Source organism: Triturus cristatus, chromosome 2_1, assembly GCF_964204655.1.
Source record: "Triturus cristatus chromosome 2_1, aTriCri1.1, whole genome shotgun sequence".
NCBI classification, from domain to species: domain Eukaryota; kingdom Metazoa; phylum Chordata; class Amphibia; order Caudata; family Salamandridae; genus Triturus; species Triturus cristatus.
In genome coordinates this window covers 426,269,154-426,293,942 of record NC_140581.1, presented here as the reverse complement: position 1 = coordinate 426,293,942, position 24,789 = coordinate 426,269,154, and the positions used below count along the sequence as shown (strand labels likewise).

The 24,789-nt window shown below is 44.8% G+C and overlaps 1 protein-coding gene across 2 annotated transcripts in view; it reads left to right on the top strand.

Moving 5' to 3' along the window:
* LOC146865407 (interleukin-12 receptor subunit beta-2-like) overlaps window positions 1–24,789 on the top strand; it is a 598,479-nt gene that overhangs the window by 443,719 nt on the left and 129,971 nt on the right. For both annotated transcript variants that reach the window (XM_085631968.1, XM_085631957.1), the window contains 2 exons: window positions 8,352–8,504; window positions 16,541–16,687. In XM_085631968.1, coding sequence (XP_085488094.1) covers window positions 8,352–8,504; window positions 16,541–16,687 — 300 coding nt within the window. The remainder of the gene's footprint in view (window positions 1–8,351; window positions 8,505–16,540; window positions 16,688–24,789) is intronic.

Genomic DNA, 24,789 nt, shown 5'->3' with positions numbered 1-24,789 from the left:
CAGATGCCAAAGGTGAGCTAGGACTTATTTGCTTTTGAGTGTCCACTTGTATGGCTAGTGTTGGAATTTAGCGCAAACCATATTAAGATTGCAGCCTTTGTGCCACTCAGAACTTGCCATATTGATTCCCTTCTGTAACAATCTATTTGCATGAAAAAAACCTGAACAAGTTTGCGAAGTCAACATAGTTAGTTGTTTTTTGTGTTTAAACCGCTAGAGCTGCACAGGGGGTAATTACTTTCATTGAATAATAAAGTGGTTGTTCTGGTCAATGCACTTGGGTAACCATATTTCAACTTCATTTGAGGCTGAATTGATTATTCAGGATTCACACATAAAAAAAAGTGTCTTTATTTGCAAGAGTTCGCATCTAGCAGACTTAAAGTTTTTTTGGGCAAGGAAAATAGATTTTCGAGGGCCATACCTTTTACTTTCTTGAAATTAGTCCTAGGCAAAAATTACATTAAAATGGCATAATCATATATACTTTCAGCACTTTCATGTTATTCCTGTTACGTGAAATTCCCAAAGATCAGGGACTTAAAATCTTTGAGGCCGTCAGTGCTCACCCTGTGCCTTCTCACTGTAATTTCACGCTCTCACCTCTAGATGGTATCTCCCCGATGAAGCCATAATGTTTTAGACTTGTCTGGTGCACCTGGCCACCTTTTCCTTGAAACTGTGGGTCAAGCTGGAGGCGGAAGAGGACTGGGAGGCCACCACCTAAAAAGGTAGCCAGCTTCCTGGAGGTCCGGGTGCCTGGGACATTGGCTATGGAGCACAGAGGGTCTGGGTCCCAGAAAGGAGCTGCTGGAGAGGCTAGGGTATGTTTCAGTCCGTGGTTGGTGAGGCCAGAGGCAATCCCACTGGGCTACTAGGTGGTGCTGGAGCTCCTGTCTGGGCATTATTGGACTTGCTCTTAAGGTAGGCCCAGTCTGTATTTGCCCAACACATTGAGGGGTAGTCTCACTTCATGGACTTAACAGTAGGAGATAAAGCTAATCCTCTGTGGGTGAGCTGTGGCACAGAGGGGCCAGCTTCCTGAATGGGAGTCTTTAATGGCCACCCAGCTCTCTCATATCTCTGTAGGTGGCGCACCCACAAAGAGAGGTATGGGAGACACTCTGCCTACCCCACTCCTGCACCAGGGAGCATTTTAGTGGTGGACTTCACCTGGGCTCTCCAGGCTGACTGCTAGCCTATGCAGCAGATGGTCTGGAGGGGCGGTTGGACTTTTTTGGTGTCCGGGCACACGCACGCCTGGGAAGGACTGGGTCTTACATGAACTGAGGTCTTATGAGGCGACTTCCACGGCCAATCAAGAAGCTGGAACTACGTAAAATCTATAAGTTACTTTGACCACAGCCTGCAGGCCCAGGACCAGATTTACTAAAAACTCACCAAACACAATGCAGCAAGACAACTTGCTGAGCTGTGCTGTGTGACAGAGAGAGAGAGCAGGAATGCGCCATATGTACTAAGATATGACAAATTCCTGCTCTCTCCCTGAGCTGGCTCACTCTGTGCTGCCTTGCACCAACGCAGGCATCCTTGCACCATGGTGCATGGATGCCTGCATTACAGGCATGATTGCTTTGTGTAGAAAGGGACACCTTCCTGCACAAAAACAATCCCCAGTAGCATTTTCCTCTTTCTACGTGTGCTGCATGATGCAGCACACATAGAAAGAGGAAATAACAATGAGTAGTAAACATATTTCTTCTTGTTATGCCTCTGTTAGGAAGGTTTACTAATCCTAGTAAATCTGGGAATGCACAAAAACTATGGGTGGATGTATAGTGACACCCACACTGCACCAATGGAATGCCTACACAACGCAAGGCAATTACTTGTGTTCTCATGAGTTACACCAGATTTACTAAGCCACACAGAGCCACACAAGATTGAAATTTTATTTATGTAGTACTTAGTCCGCCTGACGAGGCATTGAATTGCTTTTCAGCGAGTAGCACGCTACTCCGGAACCCACAGGATTATTGGTAGATTAGTATAGGGAACTATAACTTGGTAATTTGAGCAGTGCACATGTGAGTCTGTTAGTTTGATTGAATAGGATAAAGGAGGGATAGAGGAGGGAAGAGTCCAGATAGTGTTATTTGGGAGATCATATTAGTTAAAAGAGGTTTGGGATGAGTCATAGGAGGAAAGAGTCTAGGCGGTGTTATTTTGGAAATGTTAGTAGTAGGATGAGGTTTTGGGTGAATCAAGGAGAGAAGAGTGAAGAAAGGGAGATCATAGTAGTGGAATGAGGTTTGGGGTGAGTCAGCTAGAGAGGTATAGGATCAGACATAGAGTAGTGCATCTGGGAGAGTTAAGGGTTTTTTAGGGTCTTCTTTTTCTTCTTTGTAGTGTAGGAGTAAAGTAATAAATACATTGATATATAACTACATAGAAAGGGTATAAATGTATAAGGAAAATAATAACCAGTTATAAAATTGTGTTGTATAAAGTTCCACAGGTGCAAGTATGGATAGATAGTTAAAAAGGCCGACTTTCAGGTATTGCTGCACGGAAATCTAATGTATTCTGGTGGTTTAAAAAAACAAAATATATATTCATTTTTATATTTTCCTCAATATTTCAGTAGGGAATCATTCATAGATACAATTGTTGTGAGCATATTTACATATTGTAATAAATAAACAAATAAAACAGAGACCCATAAGCATCTAATCAAATATCTTATCTGAAAACTGTGCAGTGGCCTATATACATGTTAAGCATAAAATAATGTATGAATATATATTTATGTATGTATATTTTTTAACCATAAGTAATATATACATTTGTTAAGCAGACCTAAAGAATATCTACATATTTTTAAACCATAAGTAGTATATATGTATATTTGTACAAAGAAACGCACATATATAAATACCCACATATCATCAAATTATACTTGTTTACATGCACAGGCATATGCTGTACATTTGTATTTGAGTGTTGTGGTCATAGAGGAAAGAGCTAGCTCTTGAGTAGTCTTCTGAAGTCTTTGCATTATAATGTCATGGTCAACTGTGTTGAAGGCAACTAAAAGGTCCAAGAGAAGTAGTGCAGTGACCACGTTCCAGTCTACTGTGTTTTTAAGGTCATCCCAGATGGCGAAAAGGGCAGATTCTGTGCCTCTTCCTGGATGGAATCTTGTTTGGAAGTTGAAAAGCATTGGAGATATATTCAATGAATTGTGACATCTGGGTGAAGGCTGCTCGTTCTGTCATTTTGCCCGGCAAAACTCCATTTGTAATCGGTCTGTAGTTGTTTGAGTCATGCAGGTCCAGGTTTATTTTATTCAATTAATGCAGGTAGGTATGCCTTTCTAAAGTCTTCTGGAAAGATTCTTGTAGTTAAATAATTATTCATGATTTTTAGGTCTCGCCTGCGAACGCAGCGCGAAGCGCTGCTTTCGGCGAGATCTATTGTTGCTGACTTGCCTCGGAAGTGGGACAGGAGATGTGCACGCGCAGGCTTGTGGCGGATTTGAGTTGGTGTACGCGCTTACAGCCACGCGGCGTGCACATCTCCTGTCCCCCTTCCCTCGCAAGCCAGCATGCAGTTTCGCTTTCGATTGCCATTAACCCCATGGTCCCCTCCACAGGCCCGTGATTTCCGCTTCAAGAACAAGAACGTCTGGATACCTGCCCCCACAAACCAGCCCTCCCGCGGACGGAGCTCAGGCAAGAGCGCAGCTTCTGCCCCCCACCCCCATTCCTCGCCGCCTCACCTCTGGGGGCAGACTGGTCGCGGTGCTCTGCCGGTTGTTGTTGGTTCTCCGGCGGCGCTGCTCTCCAGGCCCGAGCAGAAGAGCTCGGCCATACGGACCTCCATGGCGTGGCTCCGACCCCCGGACTCCCCGCCCCCCACCCGGCAGCAGCGGCTCAGTTCCGCAGGCCCGGCAGCAGCGGCTCAGTTCCGCAGGCCCTCTCCTTCCCGGGTGGCACCCCCCTGCCCAGTGACCCCTGCACCACGCCCACGTGACCCAGACTCTGCTCGGGCCCTGCCTCCCTCCCCTGCAGGGTATAGAGCGCCCCTGCCCGTGGTAAAGACGAGGCTCGCTTGACGCATAGCTCCTGCTGCCGCCGCCTATGGGCGCCATGAACCCGTCCGCTTCATCCGTCGAGGTGTTAATCCGTTCAGCGAGCTGCTAATGAGCAAGGGGCGAGGTGTAATGTGCCAGGAAGCGGGCCTGCCTGACCCCAGCGTGCAGTTAATGCCTGTAATGAAATAAGTGGCGGGAGGGGCCCGGGTGCGCTCAAATGATGCCCATTTGTTACAGGAGCCAGGGTCCCTCCGTGAAATGTCACCTCAGGTCTGCGCACCCGGCCTCCCGGGTCCGAGGCGCTCTCTACGAGTCAGTAGCGCCTGGATGTAAGCGCCTCCGGCGGCCGGCGAGGCTTCTGGGCGCAGAACGCTGCCTTCATTGAACCACCGCAATCTCAGAGGCGCTAAACCTGCCCGTGCATGTGCCGAGCCGGGAACGCGTTGGACATGTGTGGAGATTGCTTTTTGTCATATGTGCGTAAAGTGCCGGCTGGAGGCTCACTTTTGGCTTTTACAAGGAGGTCCCCCCTGGAAACCGGAGCCGATAAATAAAGGCATTTTAGAATGAAAGCACAGGCGGGGGGCGTTGTGCTCGATATGTCACATCAGGGGCGGGGCTGGTGCAGGGGCCTGTAGACCATGGTCGAGGGGGCCTGCTGCACCCCAAGATTAGCTGTGTTCCAACACCAAGGGGTCCGGGGCCTGCTGGCAATAAAACCCCATGGCGCGCTTGCTGGGGACTGAATGTGCACTGGGTTCCGGCTAATCATGTTCCCAGTGCCTGTGTTCATTCCCAAAACATCAAAGGATACTTGTTTTTCTTTTTTTTTTTTTTACTTTAATGAGCACAGCGCTATACAAAGCAATAGGTGTTGCTTTTGGTATAGTAAATAACAATGGCAAAAGGCATTGCCGTTTACAATGCCAATAGCTCCAAAACTCGCAGTTGCGAGACCTATTGCATTGTAAATGCTTGTTCTTACTGGTGTGGCAGCACAGTAAGTTAAAAGAATGTTCTCCAATATTTGTGGTGGACAAGGGTCAGAAGGGCAGCCAGCTGGCCTGCTTGTTTTGACCAGATGGCTCTGTGTGGCTTAGTGAATCTGACTTAAGCTTAAGGGTTTGCGTTACCTTGTGTGACACAAGGGCAACACAAGCTTTTGATAAATCTGGGCCCCAGTCATTGGCTCGGTAGCCTCTTCTATGGATGTTGCCCTAACAAAGAAGGACATGGAGATGTGCCTTGCAGAATTAAAGATGGAATTTGAGAGGGCCTTGCCCATCTGATGAATTGCAACCAACTAAAAAGAAACACCCTTCACAATTTCCATGCTAAGAAATATAAACAGCCTCGAACACCAGCTTTCAAAGCCAACCAAGGCTTTCATGCCAGATATCAGCCTCTAAAATGTTTGCTTCCGCTAGCATCCATCGCATCCCACTGTGTAAAGCATGGCAGCTAAGATGAGCCCACAATGCCCTTGTATGCGAAGCACCACTTCTAGGCCGGTTTTCACAATACCCCAGTATGCAAATAAATAAATGAAAAGACTGACCATCGCCCTACCTCCGCTGTCACCAATCCTGCCGCAACAATCAATGCTGGCAGCGAAAGAATGGGGGCTCTGATTCTTAGCAGTGTTATGCTACAGTGCCTGACATCCCATGATGACTACTGGCTAATGGGGCTATGCTATGACGGACCAAAATGATGCTATGTGCCACATTGTATAATTAAGAACCGATTCTGGAAAAAGTTCTGTACAAACAGAGAAATAATTCAAATGACCAGAACGCGAGCTGCTGCTCTTTGAGATGCTTATGTCTTTTGTGCTATTTTGTTTAGCGCTAAATGTGTCCTGCATTCGGAATGGATGCAAGGACGCCTTTAGTACAAAAAACATATTGCATGATTACACACACTTTCTCCGAAATTATGCAAAAACAAATGTCACACTAACCTACTTTAAGCAAGGTGCTCGGGTTACATATGCGTGGGGAGTTTTGGGTCCAAAGAGGATACTTGCTTTGATGATAAACGTGTCCATTTGTGAATCTGAATGGGCATGCATATTTGTAACAACTCTAAAATATTTGAGTGGTCTCAAGATAATGCGGCTTCATTTTCATAGAATCTTTTTTATCCCCTAGAAATCGTCTTGCTAAGCTATGTAAGCAAACATCTAATGATAAGTCACACCTTGGTTATTTCGTAAGCTCCATAACTTGTGTGAGCAATTTTATTCAGTTTTCACTTCCTTGCAAATGGCCCAACAATCATTATCATTCCAAATTTGGCAAGACTCACTTTTGGTAGAACTGACAGAATTCCCTATTACATCTTTTTGAATACACAATTCTTCCACACGTTTCAAAGAGGAGTCTTTGGGATCAGAAATGTCATATATTCATATAACTATGTTCCAAACCTATCTCCACTGCTCATTAGAACATTCTGTCCTCTCTCCTTACACTTATTTGTGGCATTCAACAATACTGATTACCCATCACAACTCCCAATTCTCATCCCACTTGAAATTATCTATAAAGCAGTAAACTGGCTTTCCCCTCCATCTCTGACAATTCCTTGTCTGTGTCCAGGGCCTCCCCTATCTCGCCATCAATATCACCTACATTATTGTGCTCCTAAAAGGCAGTCCTGTAAATGTTCTCTGGGTATAATGTCCTTATTCCGTTTCTATCTCCATAGCAAAGACTCTATTTTCGAAGTTCATCCTACCACCTCCAGTTCTGTAGCTCAGGCTGCCGAGCAGCTTTAAGCAACTACAGTGTTTCCACTCACTTATGTTAAGATCATTCAAAACTCAAATACGTACTTTCCTAGCTGCATTTTACCTTGCTGTCAATTTGGTTTCAGCCACTCTTCCGGAAGCATCTGAGCATCACTCAAAAGAAGTGTTGCCTGGACTATGATACTTTGTTCTCTATGACTGCTACTGCAGCTAGGGAGCAAGTGCCGAACATAATCAAAATATGTTTGGGGGATGGCCAGATATCTTGCAAGTGTCCAGGAAGTCCAGGCCCTGGGGAGTGCAGGCAGGGCATGTACCTTTTTAGAAGGCCACGGGGTGCTGCTATCAGAAGACCCTATGCCAGGAGACTACCAGAGCTGGGGCAGGAGGACAGGGCCGGAAACCTCTTTGGGAAAAAATCACCAAAGAGAGCCCTAAGACGTCTGAGGCCAGAAGGCCATAAAGTAGCCCCCTGCTGGCTGGAGCTCGCGTCCAGGAGCAGTAAACAGAACACATGTGAGGATTTGCCCACTAGAGCCAGATAGACTTGTTTTTAAAGGGTCCAATCACGCTGCCTAGCAGTTCCCTGGAGGCCACCAAACACAGAACATCGTGGCCTTCAGTTTAATTGATTTCTTTCAGGAGCTCATGAGCTGTAGGTGCCCGGTCATGCTTTGCTTAGTGTTTCCTACCATATGTGGGAGACCATGCACTCCAGTTTCCCCGGGGAATCCACTATCAGTGGCAAGAGGCCATGCAGCAAGAGGGTCCCTCAGGTGGCAGGAGCTCCAACACGTTCCGTCAACACACTCCACTCCTCTCACTTTTCCCAGCTGAGTAGGAGAGTGGGAGCATTGCAACAACCCGTCTGGTGCCCCGAAGTGATGTGCTGGGCAGAGGGGGACTTTAAGACTGAGCGGCTCGGGAGCCCGCTACACTGTTCAGTGGGGCAAGCAACACATGTGGATGTCCGGGTGGCATGGGCCACCGTGGAAGGGTCTCACCATCTGGCAAGCACTTTAAAAAATAAGGAGAAACTCATAAAAGAATAAGAAAACATCCTGTGGCCCCATTAAAGGAATCTCCACTGGATGTAAGGGTTACAACACTATTTGCATATCAGGGTCTGTGGTGCCAGAAGCGCAAGGGTACCAGACAGAAATCGGCATGTTGTGGACTGCGAGGTGAGTGGTAGACCCCCACAAGAGTGCACGTCTTTTCATTTGTATTTGTGCCACTCCAAGTCTTCTGAGGTTGGGAAAGAGTGATCCCAGGAGAGGGGAGGTTACATTTCAAGCCCTCTTGGAGCCTGGGATTTAATTGCTGGGATGTTTCCTGATTGAAAGGCTGGTGTTCTGCCAATTGATTGTGTGGTTACATCAATACAAAACCAGGAGTCTAGATATCTCATTTTACCCACTGCTAAGCACCTAATCAATGTATTGTCATCCTCCCAAGATGTATATGAACATCCTACGATCAGCCATAAATAGTTTTTTTATACACTGGATGTCTTTTGTAATCCTGATCTCTTTTCAGTGCCCAGCAAAGGTCCCACAAATGTTACCGCACGAAATGTGACAAAGCACTCAACTGTGGTAGAATGGTCTGAAATTCCAGAAAAAGAGCGCCTTGGATTTATCCACGGGTACAGAATATACTACACAGAAATTGGAAGAAACATGACTAAAGGTAGGTGTTATAATAAGTTAAGTGGCACCATAACTTGATGGCTGTACTAACCCATTCATATTTCTGGTTACTTTAGAACCGGCAACAAAATTGTAACTTGGAATCATTTTCTAGTACCTCAACTTAAAGGTCCCTTCTCCTTTCTGTGACAACCTAAAATGTTAATTAACATAATGTTTTTAATATAATGTGTAAAACAATTGCTACAAGGCTCACACACACATCTGCTCACCTAGGTCAAAAGCAGTCTAGGACATATAACATTTTCACAAGACATCAGGGGTCGTATTATGAAAAGGGTGCACTGCTCTGTTCTGCACCATTGCACACCTTCAGCAAGGGCTGCTGGCACACACTGAGCCAGTGCTCCCTATTACCATCAATACGCGACTTGCGGAACAGCCGCAAACTTGCTCCTGCCCTGGGGGGGCAGCACGTTAGTGAATGATGGAGCGGTTGCTTGAAGCAGGCAGTCCGTCTTTCAGTGTGCAGGCTGCACCTGCCTGCACTTCAAACTGGTGTCAGAGATTCTCCTGCAGGCCATTACAGTGAGTGACTGCACCCCCCTGCAAGGGGATGTGTGGGGTCCATGGGAATCCCTTTATACTCTCAAGAGGGATTATTTTAGGGGGTGCACTGACTGTGCACCTCATTTTTGTGGTACACAGTCATTACACCCCCTGCCGGCCTCCCTGCCTCTGCACTTTCATCCATAATATGACTGGGGCACAGAGGCACAGTGTTTCCCTTATTTGCATGAGTCCACGCACTATGCAAATGAGGAACACCCTCTGCCACTATGTGTGGACCAGCACTGTTTGTATTACAGAAGGCGCTGTACTAGTGTCTGCAGCCGATTCTGTAGTACATCATTGCCCCGGGGTGCAGAAAACAAGCGCACATGCTGCTCTTTAAACCCCAGAGGTACTGTCTGCAATGCAGCCCCAGTTGTGTGTTTGCAACCAGTTTCCACATAAGTGGTAAGAATGGACACCCCAAAGCGCAAATGGCTTTTTGCTTAGTTTTTTTGCATTAATACATCTTTTTGCAATTTGTTAGGGAGCAGTTACCATCATTTCAACCTGGTGATAAGTGCCTGTTCAAAATGGAAGTGTCTATTGCATTCATCCAAATAGGACCAATGTTAAAAGGGCTCAAATTCTGTTTGTGCACATTTTAATATAAGTGTATTAATGTAAATGATCCCATTGCGCTGCCTAATCCTGGGAATTAAAGAGTGTCATGAAAAATATACTGTTTTTGGTAAAATGAAAAGCATTGTGTACCACTTTTCAATACCCATCACGACCAGTTGCACACAATGGAATCTTTTAGCTCCATGGAGATTGCACACCCTTTAGCCTGTATTTCTTTCAAACTCTCTTTAACGTCAGTTATAATTTCTGATACCCAGCTGTTGTCCCAGATGCTGCCCTCTCTTCCCTTCTTCACTGCATTGTAGCAGAACATGGAAAGCTACTTGGATTATTTTATTTCGGTCTTTACCAGTTTAAATTCATCCTCATGGTTTTCAGGATGGCCAGCGTGCACCCAGCTGGAGGGCACAGCTATTTGCTGCTTTCACAGCGAGGAAATGCAGAGGGAAGAACATGAATTTTCAGTGTAAAACCAACATTTCTACACAGTGGTGAGCCTCTACTATACTCTGTATAGCATCCCCACCGCGAGGGCCGGTCGTTGCCAGAGGGTACAAATAAAGGGCAGAGTGGTCACCTGACTGACCTATGCCACTCTGTGAGAGCTGCTAGTATACCTGTGTTTGTGCCTCAAGGTATTCACTTGGCACCGCTGTAGCTTAAGCAACACACATTACACCGGACGCCACACTGGCGATGAGGATGGTGGCAGGCCTTACATGCTGGGCCCACTGCATCCTGCTCCACTGTGCAGCACCATCACGCCACAGCTGAGGCAGCCGAGTCGCTGGCTGCCAGAGACGCCAGGAGGCAGCGCAACTCAGCCGGCGCATGTGCAGGGCCCACACTTGAGGAGGGAAGCGGCGCTCCTGGCCGGTGGGCCATTCAGGTCCCACGAGGCACACCTCACCCTGCTGCAGGATTCTGTGGTGGGCGCTCTCCAGCCGAACCGCAGGGCCTGCTGGTGAACAGCCGGGCGCTAAGATCGGAGTGCCACCTAGCACTGTACAAACTCACTGCATTTTTCCTATGGCTGACATCAGAGACTAACGGTGGGTGGAGACAGAGTGTCCATAAGGAGGTCGCTGTTGAAATCAGTCATTAACAGGTACCACACACCCCTGGACACAATAACTTCACAGCCTTTACAGTGGGGCACAGGTGGCACGTTCAAACCTGGCACAGTACAGTAGGTATATAGGAAAAGAAAATTGAATGAAGCTGTAATGATTAAGCACTACTTGAGTGTTTCACTGTTAGTAAAATACAGGATAGTAAAAAGTTAATTGAGCAGTGTGACCTGGACAGTAATAAAGCGAATGGCAAGAGGTGGGGGGTAACAAATACACCCGATGACGATGTGAAAAGTGTGGCCATTGCCAGTGCAGCCCTCATAGATTGCAGAAACTAGGAACAGGGGAACACACAAACACCCCCTAACCTGCCCCAAGGCAGAGCCCACACTGAAGGCTACATAAGGGAGAATAAGAAGCCATGCACAAGGTCCCAATAACAACAGCCGGACCCTACAATGGCGGCCACAGGACACTGGCGATGCTGCCATTCTGCCAGCTGGTAGACACTATCACGGCCGCCCCGCGATTGCACCAATGGATCAGGTGTCTGCAGTACTACTTTCATGCCACACGTGAAACCGATGGGACAGTGAATGGCGGTGCGAACTATATGACCTGTTCAGACACCTCCCCAACACAGGTGAGGATGATGATTTTGACGCTGCGGTACTGAACCGCCATTTTGATCCCCAGCTCAACCCCGACTATGAGAGATTCAAACTGAGGTACGCCCAGCAAGCGGAAGATTAGTCTGTGGACGTATTCAATGTACAACTTTGAAAGTTGGCAAGCACCTGCACCGATATCAACCATCCGGATGAAATCTGAGCCAGCTGATTCAAGGCTGCCAGTCGTCAGTCCTTAGGAAGCTCATACTGCGACAGCCAGGCATTACTAGACAACATACTGATACTAGTGAGGTCACATGAGCTGGGGAACAGCAGGGCTGAAGACATGGAGGTGGCATTGGCGAGATGCATGACCCCGGCTAGCCCCGCCTCTTCAGAAAATGTGAAAGCGGAGCTGGTGGATGTCATCTAGAGACGTCCTCGATATTCTGCCGCAAATGCACCCAAGCTGCCAGAGAAGGGGTGCGGGGTAATTGCAGTCTCACGCACCAGACATCCAACATATGCCCGGGGCAGGAAAAAGAATGCTTGAGGTGTGTACGCATGAGTCACTTCACCAAGGTGTTCCAGAGCAGTGGGCAGGGTGCAGGCATGGGGTACAGAGGATGAGGAAGATTAACCCTGTGACAGCTGTCACTTCAAGAGGAGGAAGCTGAAAGTCACGCAAATCATCCCACACTGATGTGCACAGTTTACATCAGAGGCACCCAGGTCAAAGTGTCAATGTTATGGACTCAGCCCAATTTGTCAGGATCATTCCACTGCGGGGGCTAGCACAACCAAAGCACAAATCTACACCTATGGGGGCAGCGAGCCACTGCCATTTAAAGGAGTCCTAGAGGTGGTGGTAAAGAGTGGAGGTTTGTCAGCACATGCCCAATTTCATGTAACCAGAGGTAACACTGGCACTCTCCTTGGATGCCACACTACCGAAGACCTGGTCTAGTTTTCTTTGCACAGCAGGTACATGAATCTCATGCTCCAGACATCCTGTAAGAACTCTCCGGGACTCACCTCTGGTGATAGCTCCCAAGCCCAAACACCCTGGGGCCATCAGACTGTATGTGGACATGCGACTCCCAAACAAAGCCATCAACAGGGAGCAACACATAACCCCTACAGTTGAAGACATAGTGCCGGACCTCAATGGTGCCAGGTAGTTCTCAAAGCTAGACCTCAATGTGGGCTACCACCAACTTGACCTTGACCCATCTAGCCACTAAATAACCACTTACTCAATGCACAAGGGGCTCTGCAGATACAAGCAGTTGAATTTTGGAATATCATCAGCAGTAGAGGTGTTTCAGAACACCATCTGTGAGACCCTCTGGTTTGGTCGGCGTGCTAAACATTAACAACGACATTCTGATATTCTCCCACATGCTTGAAGACCACAGTTTTCGATTGAGGGCGACCCTCAAGCGGTTATAGAACTGTGGGATAACCCTTCACAAACAAAAGTGCTTGTTTTACTCAAACTTCATTGTGTTTTTTGGGTACCTTTTCCAAAGTGGAGGACTACAAGTAGACCCAAAGAAAGTAGAAGCTATCTGGAACGCAGTTGTCCCGCAGAATGCATCAGAGGTGAGAAATTTCCTCAGAATGGCCACTTACTGTGGACGTTTTATTTCAAGGCTGGCCACCATATCGGAGCCATTGAGAGCCCTGATGAAGAATGGCGCTTAATGTGACTCGAACTCCTGACCCATCCGAGATGTCATTCCTGCAGGGTCCAACTGGAGCCCAGCCACCATTGACATACAGGCTGCCCAGGAGAAGAGAGAGGCCACGAATGACCATGCAAGCCCACAAGGCATTGGTCCGTGATCTGGCAGTGGGAGACAAGGTGGTCATGCGTAACTGACACCCAGGGTGGAAGTCCCGCACTCCATTTGAGAATGAGATGTGGGAAATTGTCAACATCCAAGAACCGCCTAGCGGGGCTAATACACTGTAGCCAAGAATGTTTCCTGGCTCAAGCAAATTGGATCCCAGGCAAGAGATCAGGGTGACGGCCCAGGAGTGATAGGAGAAACCGCAGAGGTAGACACCGGGATGCCCAGTCCTCTGCAGGGCTAGATGCCAGAGGAGCAATAGGGTGTGCAGCGAGCCCCATGAATGCTGCTGGTGTGTGGAACATGGGCCCCTGCACTCATGCAACCAGTGCGGACACAGACACTCTTCGGAGTCAGGAGTCAGGCAGCTGAAGCCAGAAGTATGGACTCCGACCCAACCCTGAGAGACTATGTTGTGTACCAGAAAAGAAGTTCTAGATTGTCCTGTTTTAATAAAAGTTGGAAGGGATGTAGACTGCCACCCGGCCTCTACTATACTTTATAGAGCATTCACACCCGAGGGATTGGCACAGCCCAAGGGTGCAAATAAAGGGCAGAATGGCCGCTCGAGGCCACTCTACGAGAGCTGCTAGCATACCCGTGTGTGTACCTCATGTTATTCACTTGGCGCCAATGTGACCTGGGCAACACAAATTACAGCGGTGCCACAGTGCCCATAATCCCAGTGATTGTGAGTGGGACACAAGAGAAGTTGTCGCACTGCAGGGTAGATCTACACTTTGTTTATTGGCTGTGTAGACTAGTGCAAAACTAGTTGGATTGAAGGATACATAGGAGGAAGGAGGATGGACATACCTTACAAGGTCACCTAATTACCTGGGTCTGCTCGCAGGCTGTCAGAAGGAAGGTAGGACAGAGGAGTCATTATTCCAGACTCAGTACTTTTTTGTGGGATGCGCAAGCTAAAATATACAAACGTGATGGATGGAATGCTTGACTTTTTATCAACCACTGGTAATTACTTAGGCCACATCCCAGTCCACCGTTATTTTGCACACCATGCCACCTCAGTTTGGACCCAGCAATATGCAAGACAGTCTTGACCCTGCTCCAATAGAGTCCAGTACAAACTGCCAAGCCAGGTCCTCCCTGAATGGTAACCCAAGCAATCCAGGACCAGTTTGCCCTTGCTATGTGTTCCCCTATTTGGCTGGTAGTTCTGCGGAGTCTCGGTAGCCTGCAGGACACATTATGAAGAAACTGGAGGTGAAACAAATAGTTACAGGCAACTTCTGTATTAGACACTTGTGTTTATCTGTCATATTTGCCTTAAGGCAAATCATTTGTGACTACTGCTGTCACCTACGCATGGGGGGTTACTTGTCTTTCAAAAAGTGTGAATTTACTTTTATAAGCTCACTTGTTTTTCTACGTTAGTCTGTATCTTTCTCATATTTTTCCATATACATTCATGAAATAGCAGCCTATTTTGTCAATCATTGAATCGCACTGAAGTTTGAGAACGGTTGCTCACAATTTTAAATATAGCATTTGTAATAGTCAATACACATGTTTAAGTCTACAGAACTCACAAATGCATTCCTTATTACTATCTAGAATATTTTTATCTCTACCATGCAACAAAATTCGTTTTCTTTATTTTTTTCGTAACTTACCTGCAATCGGCCGTATGCCGCATTTTGCAACCCCCCACCCTGCCCCTCCTCTGCACCACGTCACCGCCCTGGTAACACGCCCTATACGGGCCGTCGCTGTTCCTCAGCCCAGTAAAGTTCAGCTTAGGCAGCCAGAAGCCTGCCCATTTAGCACATGTCTGGCTCCTGGCTGCCTGACCTGAAAATGAACAGTGTCTGTCAGGCTTACCTTTGTTCAGCCTGACAGACACTGTTCGTGAGGGACAAAAGGTGGGGGGCGTGGACCCTCAGCCCCAATGGACCGGCTGTGGCTGCCTTGGTACCAATGCTGTCCAACCACCCAAGTCGTGATGGGGTGGTCGGACCGCCAGTGCAGTGGTGCCAACACCGCCACCATGGCTACGGCTGTTCAGTGGACTGCCGTAGTCATATTAAGGCCCTATGTCATGGTTTGGCTTGAAAGTTTCAGAACTGCTACAAATTCACGAGCTTGTGGGCATTCACAAACTGCTCTCTGATCCCTTTTCTACACTGGAAATGGTTGGAGATTTGGTGCTGGAAAAGCGCTTCAGTAAATTGACTTCAATGGTGGGAAAGGAAATGGAATGGAAGGGGTTTCTCCACTGGTAAAAACGTTTTCCCCTCGGAGAAAAAAGATGAAAAGAAAATATGCGCAATGGTGACTTAGAAGCTTGTAAATAGATGCCTGATCTTGCCAGGAGTAAACATAATAAGCTACATCTGGCACAGCTTTGTAAGCATACTATTGGCAAAGTTTGTGAATACAAAACAGTAGTAAATCTACAGCAGCTCTTACTAGTATTACTGAGAGTGCATATTTACAAACGTTTTTCATGAATCATGCCCATTAGGGGTAAATTTGAGACTGTCTGTCCTGTAGTAATACTCCAGTAGTTCGTCTGGGGTGTATCTTTCATGAACAGCCTGGCCTACAGATTTGTAGGTTTGTCTGTAGATTTGCATTGCTTTCTCTTTGTACCTCCTTTAACTTCTCCTTGCTACATACCCATTTTTTCAGGTTCACCCCCCTGTGTGCACCCACATATAAACCATGCTAGTATGTTTTTGTTCCATAATTTTCCATACTTCTGGTGCACTGCCACCAAGTGACATTTTACGCATGGGTTCACAAATGGATTTTAGTGAATTGCAAATTGGCATATGCCATATACATATACCAGGCTAATATATGGAACTGAAGGATCAAGGAAAAAGCTTAACAAAGTTGATGGCAAAGGTTTTCAATATAAACAAAAGGTAATGGTTAACGGTTAAATAGATGTACAGAAAAGTAAACAATATGTTGGATCTTTATAGCACATGAACCTCCTACAGCAGAGGTACACAAGTTTAAAATTATGTGAACAATTAGGTGTGTTGTTACTAACAAATCCAGTTTTCTATCAAACCATGTAAGTAAGTGTTTGTCTGCTAGGCAAACATTGATTGTTTATGATATTGATAATCTGAATTTAGACATATTTCAGATGTGTGATTTTCATTGGTCTCAATTTTGGCCCACAACTTATATATTACATGGTAGAGATAAAAATATTCTAGATAGTAATAAGGAATACATTTGTGAGTTCTGTAGACTTAAACATGTGTATTGACTATTACAAATGCTATATTTAAAATTGTGAGCAACCGTTCTCATCTGCTGAACTTAAAGTTTCATTCTGTTTATTTGTTTTTATTGCAGCAATTTATGTGAATTCTTCATCTGCCAATAGCTGTTTACTAACAGGACTTTCAAAAAATGCTGTGTATAAAGTCCAAATTGCGGGAATCACAAATGCAGGAGAAGGAGCACGAAGTCCTGAACATTTATTTCACACAGGGATAGATGGTAATAATTTTGAATTCTGATTTAGTTTTTCTTTTCACTCCTGTAGTAATGATGAACCCATGGACAGGGGAGGATTACAGGGGAGGGTTGGAGGGGAGGATTGGAGGGGCGGGCACAAATGTTTCTCATTGAATTAAACCCCTCATTCTATGATATTTTGTTTAAACTTTGCTTTTGGAAATTGTAGGCTCGCACTTGGAAAATCTGAAACATGTATCATCCAGTATAAAACAGAAACTTACAGGAAACAAAGAAAAGAGAAAGACTAAAAAAGTCAGGAGTGACAGTCTTAGTATAAGTGTGCAATAGAATAGTCTGATCAGGAACTCCGCTGAGCAGGGTTTCCAGGGATTAGATGTGGGGTATTGAAGGTCTCCTAAACATTGAGGAATTACCAGGAATTCAGTAATTGCTGTCCTTACTCCATGGTTATTCCTCATTTCCAAGAGAATTCCACCTACTGCTGTTACTGGCCCTATTGGTATTACAGGGCAATTTGTAATGAGCCCCTGAGACCAGATTGTGATGTATTTTCTAATTGTATTCTTTTTTCACATGAGATGTGGCTTTCTCCACATGTTGCAGGGTATTTTGTACCAGGCACCCTTTTAAAAATTTGAGGGTTTCCATTGCCATATAATCTATGAGCTAATTTCTTCACACCTTATCGAAAAGTATATAAGAAGCAGCCATTTTTATGACATATTCTTCAAGTATTTAGGTTCCAGTTCCAGTTCTGTTCCGCAGCGAATATGCAGTCTGAGTGTGAGTAATTCAATGGAAATCAATTCAAGTCTTTTGATGGCATATTAGCTGTTCAAGATTTGTTTTTTAACCTAAACCTGACTACCTGGAGCTCTCAAAAGCCTAAGATAATTTAGGGCTTAGATGGAAAAGTACCCTGGGACCAGTCCTGCTTTGCATAAATTGGCAAATGTAAAGACTATATTTGTGGATTTCCATATCATTCCTATTCCTTGGAGATTTTCAGTTTAATGTCACATTACCAAAACAATTGTTAACCTCTGCATGACTCTTTTATTTTTCTCGAAATTTTGCTACAAAAAGCTGGGGCAGTGCTTATATCAAGTCCACTCTCTAAGCCGTCTGCAATTTACAGAAGCACATAATTTTATTTGGCTCCTGAAACATATCTTGTTTAAATGCATATATTTAGTCAGCAGATGAATGCGGTTACTTGATTCTAAATGAAAGAAGCTCATCTGATACCAAAGTGTCTTTGAGATGGTGGGAGGCGGTGGTAAGGCCCTCACTTCAGGGCCTTACCACCGCCTCCCAGGTTGATACTATAGATCAGTGGCTCTCTCATAGCCGCGACTCCGTTGCCCCGCTCAAGCGCATTTCCTCTAAACGCGACAAAGACGCTAATCGGTGGTTTAATAAAGAGCTCAAAACCACCAAATTAACAGTCCGTCGCGCGGAGCGGGCCTGGAGGAGAAACTATTGCCCCACCTTGAAACTGGAATACTCTAACATTCTGAGCCAGTACAAGAAAGCCATCGTGGAGGCTAAAACATCTTATTTCTCCTCCAAGATTTTAGCAGCAGAGAATCAGTCTAAGGAAATTTTTACCATCGTTCACAGCCTGGCGTTCTCTGACCGAACTACTCTTAGACCAGTCCCATCTGAAGACCTTTGTTTCTCTCTCAATGATTATTTCATCCAAAAAATTTTAACCATTAAGGCCAACATTCCTCCCCCTTCCCCCTCTTTTGATGTTCCTCGATGTCCTCCCCCCAAGGGCGCACTGACCACCTTTCCTCCCATCACTAAGGAAAACTTTACCTCTTTGATCCCTTTGATCAAATCTGGCTCCCCGCACGATCCCTGTCCTGCCCATATTCTCCGCCACATCTTTGCCTCTTGCCCAGACCCTCCCCTTCATCTCCTAAATAGCTCCCTCTCTCAAGGCATAGTTCCCAGCTCCCTGAAATCTGCGGTTATTGTGCCCATTTTGAAAAAACCAGGGGCAGACCCCTCTGACCCGGCCAACTTCCGCCCCATCTCCCTTTTGCCATTTTTGGCTAAAGTGCTCGAGCGCCATGTCACTCGCGCTCTGAGTTCCTTTGTGGAGAAGCACGGAGCCCTTGCCTCTCGCCAAGCTGGCTTCCGCCCCGCACACTCAACGGAGTCCGTTGTTATGTCGGTTCTAGACACCCTCAGGGAGGGCATGGACACTAATCAGTACCAGGCCCTCGTGCTCCTCGATCTCTCAGCCGCCTTTGATACAGTGGACCATAACATTCTACTTTCCCGTATCGGGGCGGCGGGGATCGGGGGGACTGCCCTGGTCTGGTTATCCTCCTTCCTGAGTAACCGCACCCAGGCTGTCCGCCTGGGTGAATTCACAGCGGACGTCTGGAAAGTTCAGTGCGGGGTCCCCCAAGGTTCCTCTCTCTCTCCCCTGCTGTTTAATTTGTATATTGCCCCTTTAATTTTTTCTCTTCAACAGATGGAGGTCACCGTTTTCAATTATGCGGATGACCTCCAGCTGGTCTTTAATCTTTCTTCTCCTTCTGCTGTTCTTAACTTCCAAACTGTCATGCTTCATATCAGGGACTGGATGAACCACAACCACCTGAAACTCAACCCTGATAAAACCGAGTTGGTGCTGACGGGCGGTTCATCCAGTCCCTGGTCCCCTCTCTTTTGGCCCCCCTCCCTCGGTCCCTCTCCTGCTCCCTCTTCCTCAGTCAAAACTTTAGGCATAAAACTTAATTCTCAACTCACCCTTCACTCCCAGGTCAGCTCTGTGGTTTCCTCTTCTTTCCTCTCACTGCGCACTATACGCAGGGTGTCCCGTTTCTTCACTTTTTCTGCCCTCAAACTCATTATCCTGGCCATGGTGATGTCCCGCCTGGACTATGGGAACGCACTGTATGCCGGTATCCCCGCATACAGCCTGCGCCGCCTACAACAAATACAAAACCAGGCGGCTCGCCTGGTCTTCAATCTCCCTAAATTTCACCACTCCACCCCACTTTTGTATTCACTACATTGGCTCCCTGTGCGAGCTAGAATTCAATTCAAGCTCGCATCCATTACCTTTTTGGCCCGATCGGGCTTGGCACCTGCTTTCATTTCTTCTGAAATTGCCTCATATATCCCCACCAGGTCTTTGCGTTCCTCCTCCCAGTTCCTCCTCACCATCCCACGCTTTCGGAGAAAGAAGTGGGGAGGATCTAAATTTGCTATCCTTGCCCCTACCCTCTGGAATTCCCTCCCCCTCGAACTTCGTTCCATCACCCTCTATTCACAGTTCCGCAAATGCCTTAAAACCCACTTATTCACAAAATCCCTTGTATAAACGCTTCCCCTTCCCTCCCTGTTTCTAACCTCAGTTTCCGTCAGCCACAGCGCCAAGAAACCGCTGGTATACGTGCGCTCTATAAATACTTTCAAATTCAAATTCAAATTCAAATTATACCTGCAAGTTTTCAGTTTAACCATTGTATTGTTTTGCAATCTTTTTCAAAGTTCGGCAGCAAGGGTTTATTTGTCTGAAACCTCCAACCAATTTATCTTGCAAGAAATGCCAATTGATAATTCTTGAAGTGAGATAAGTTAAGCCTACCATCTTCTTTGGAAGCAGATAATGTGGTTTGGCTTATATTGGGGTTTTGGGTTTATTTCTGCTCTGAAGTAAATTTGAGGCACATATGTTTGAGAGTTTGGAAGAAGTCAAGAAACTAAAGTGGAAACACTTGCTGTGGTGTTTACTAGTGAGACAATGGTCAAAGTCGACTCAAAATTATGGTTGACTACAATATTGTGGTCAATATCGTGTGACTACAAAATATACTACAGACAAAAATCAAAGGTACATGTATCTTATTTTAAACTTTTTGTCAATATTATTTAAGTTTAAAATATAGGTTACTATATCATTTTAATATTATGTTGTTTTATGTTTCATTTCATAATGTATATTATTATTAAATATATTTGTAATGTTTTTTAAATAATATAATATTTTATATTTTCTTCGGGTTGTTGGGTTTACTTTAGGTTTGTGTGGGTAGTGGTTTTCTAAATCATTTATTAATGCTAATTGATTATTTTGTTAAATTGTTTGGATTTGTTTACTTGTTAAATACACTTTAAAGTTATTTAATCAATTTTAATTTCAGGTTTTGGAGTGTATTGGGGATTGGATGGGCCGTTTTAAGTTAAAATATATTCAAATTTATCATCATTAATGTATTGATTGTGCTTCGTTTATAATGTAACATTTTTATGTATGTATTCAAATATTTTTTTGCTGAGCATTTTGTTTTTACTGTATAATAATTGTTGGTTTTTGTGTGATCTTTTAACATTTTAATGTTTGATATTTGTATATTTAGATATTTTTGCAATCTGGGGTACATTGGAGAATGATTGTTTAATTTTTTTTTGTTTTATGTTTTTTAAATGGAAATGTAGTTGAATAAACCCAAGACAGGTTTCTCACTGATTAGGGCTTATCAGTCGGGTGTAGCTTGGTTCCTGTGGCACAGTGAGTATGGGTCCAGCGTCAGGATGAAACCAGTCTTGGGTTGCTGGTGTTCCAGTTCATGGAAGACCTGGCCTGACAGTTCAGGCTGGACTGTTTCTATTCGAGCAGGGTCAAGACTGATTTGCATGTGGCTGGGTCCAAACTGAGGTAGCATGGGGAGCAAAATAATAATGGTTTTAAATGTTACCCCGAGCAATTGCTAGTAGTTAGACAAATTGTAAGTATTCCTCTCATCACCTTTGTGTGTTTGATTTACCTAACAGTAGTCATACTTGCTCCTGTGTCTCTCAGAGCCTCCGCAGTGTGCCCATTAATGGTGACCCACTGGCTATAATTTTTAGTAATGTCAAACATGTGAGTCTTAGATACCTTCTCCTTGTCCCCCAGGGGCAATAGGGTAACCTCTGCACTACTTTGAGGTGTCATCTCGTGTATTCAAAGCAGGTAGTCCCTAAGGTAGTCCATTAGGTTGTGACAGCTGAAAACCAGATGAACCACTATCTAGTGGCTCTAGTTCCCTTTGAATGGGGTGGGCTCAGGTTCCTTAAATTAGCTGTGAGTCTCGCCATGCCTGTTGACTGTCTGTTAGGGAATGACCTAGAGCACACCATCTGGAAAGAGAACCTGGAGATGTTGGAATTGCCTGAGTGGGTGTGTCTGACCACACGGTTCATTGCACTCCTTCAGGGAAGTAAGCGGTATCTGGAAGCTGAAAAAGTGGCCCATATGGCTTTTAAGGACAGGCAGGGTCCAGGAAGAGGCAGATCCTGAGGGTAAAAACTGAAATAAATTAAAATGATATAATGTAAGTATTGTATAATCAAAATTATATTCAAACACATTATTAAAATGTATAATACTCACAAAAATTCCTAAATAAAATACAAATATTAAATTAGAATAGAAATATATTGTAAAATAAAATCCCCAAAAATCTAAACATAGCTAAAAATAATACAGTTAAACTAATAAACTACAACAGGCAATAAAAATAGATATATATTCAACAAAAAGGAACATATATTTTACACTCTACATACACTTTATTAACAAACATTTAAACACCATTAAAATAATAATGAAACCAAAAACAAAAAGTAAAACAAAATTACATTTGGAGGAATAAAACTCCTGCTATAACCAAAAAACAGTAAGGAAAGTGCTGCATCTTAAAAGGTTATCATTTTCCATTCCCACTTCAACCTAAGCTACAGAAGAGAAAGTGTTGTACTTTGGAGGGGTTAGATTTACTATTGCCAGAGACCTAAGCAACAGTAGGGAAAGCATTAGACTTTGGGGGGCAGTCAGATTTAATATTGCCCCTCCAGTCTAAACGACACTGTCACTGTTGCTCCCTTGTGTCTGAACAGCACTATGGGCCTAATTACGATTATGGTGGTCTACAGGACCGCAGTACTTGTGGTGGGTGTCTGACACGAGACTGCCGGCTCCGCTGGGATCAAGGTTCACGCTCGGAAGGGGGTCTGCAATCAGCATGAATATGCTTGTGGGCGCCGCTGCCGGCACCGTCAAGTGTATTCTGAGTTGCCTTTTTACTGGTCTTTTCATAGTGGTGAGCCTGCTATGAAAAAAGTGGTGGAGAGGAAAGGCCTCCTGCCAGATCTGGGCTTGGAGGTGCATGTGGGGGGCACATGTTGTGCCTCCCTGTAATCGCACCCGCGTTCACGCACAGTGTGGCATGCATTCCACACCATGCAGGAACAAGCCGCAGGCGCTGTCACGGTGGTGGGCTGCATGTTAGGCTCTACTATGAGCATTTCAGTCCACTGCTGTGACACGGCGACAGCACCATCCGCCCGACCTGGATTACAATCGAAATGAGTCAGGCAGGCACACCACGGCTTTGGTGGTCCTCCGGCAGACGGCGTGGTGGTCGCACCACTGGAGGACTGCCAAACTCGTAATGAGGCCCTATGTCTCTCTGATGAGCTCTCGTAAGAGCAAAACATGTGTTAAGGGCTGCTTTTATTCATTTCATGTTAGCTTGGATGGTAATGGTATTGATATGGCTGTTGTAGAGTGTTGGCCCCACCACAAGAAATGGAAGGACAGCCTTCTGCTTTACCCTTGACTTCTCACTTGCCTGGAAGGATACAAGGGACCTGCAGAATACAACTGACTGCATCCTCATCTGAGGCATATACAAATGGGTGACCAGTCAGTCAAAGGTTTTGGCCTGCCCCAAATGCCCTTCCAGGGGGATATCATAAGTCAACTCCAATTGGAAGGTTGGGTAGTAATATGAAACCACCAACACATGGGTTGCTTCCTGCTCAGGGATCTTAGGCTTGCTATACAGCAGACAATTCTGTCAGTAAATGAGATGATCACGAGAGGTGTTGCCAGCTGCCTGGGCTGCAGCCGGCCACCGTAGGCCTTCAAAACTACAGCACTCCCAATGCGCATTGCCAAACTCTGCCTGGGATGGCTCTCCTTCAGTTAACCACCAAGTTAACTCAGGTACATTTCCCAGGGTGGCAATGTATTATAAATGTACATTACGTATATGTATTGTTTTTTAAATTGTTTAATTATTAATATTTTTTAATTTTTACAAAACATACTTTTATGTAATTATAGTTTGTTAATTATATATTTATATCCTTAAGTTAATTTTGAAGTATTATAGTTTAAAAAAATATATTCCCTTTATCTTTATATTTCTTTACATATATAGATAATAAGTTAAATGTTTGCTTAAAAGCTAATATAATTTTAAATTCTTTAAAATATATCTATACCTATATAATTTCAATATTCAGTACCACAATATTTTGTAGAAAATATTTTTTCTAATTTATATTGTAAGTATGTCAACTCAATATTTAGGACCACAATATTTTTGCTGTGATATTTGTGTACAGAAATATTGTTGATGTCACTACTATGTCATAGATGCAGTATTACTGCAGAAGGAAAAATAAAAGTGGAATCAGTAGTGGGAAATTAAACACACCTAAAACCAGCTTGTTTAGAATCACTATAATGAAAGGCTGTGGGCAGGAGCGAGTAGTAATATGCAGAGAGATTCTTTTTTTTCTGTAATGAACTATAGCATACAGAATATAAACATTTTGCCATAAATCTTTCCTTCTTTCTGACTACTGTTCATTTTAGAAATGAAAATCAGAAGTGTCAGAATGTAGATTATTAATTGGGGAGGATATGAGTCCCCATGAGTCCCCAACAAATAATGTCACAATTTCATACCAGGTCCAGTTAGGTCTCAATAATTTAAACCTTAACTTAGCCCTAGGTAGCTCTAGCACAGCGCACACAGGCTTAACTTGGGAGAAATGTGTAAAGCATTTGTCAGTACCAAAAGACTTAAAAGCAGACCACTCAACACAATCAAAATCCCACTCCAATTTATAAAAATAGACATTATTTTAACGAACAAAATGAGATAAAACAGACAATAAATTCAGTAAGTGGAATCAGAGATATGAGCTTTTTAAGTTTGAATTAACTTTTAGCACAAAAAAGCACTCAGTGCCACTGGCGGGCAACTGATCGCGCTAGACCAAGTCAAAGTCAAAGGTTAAGACTAACCACAATGGAG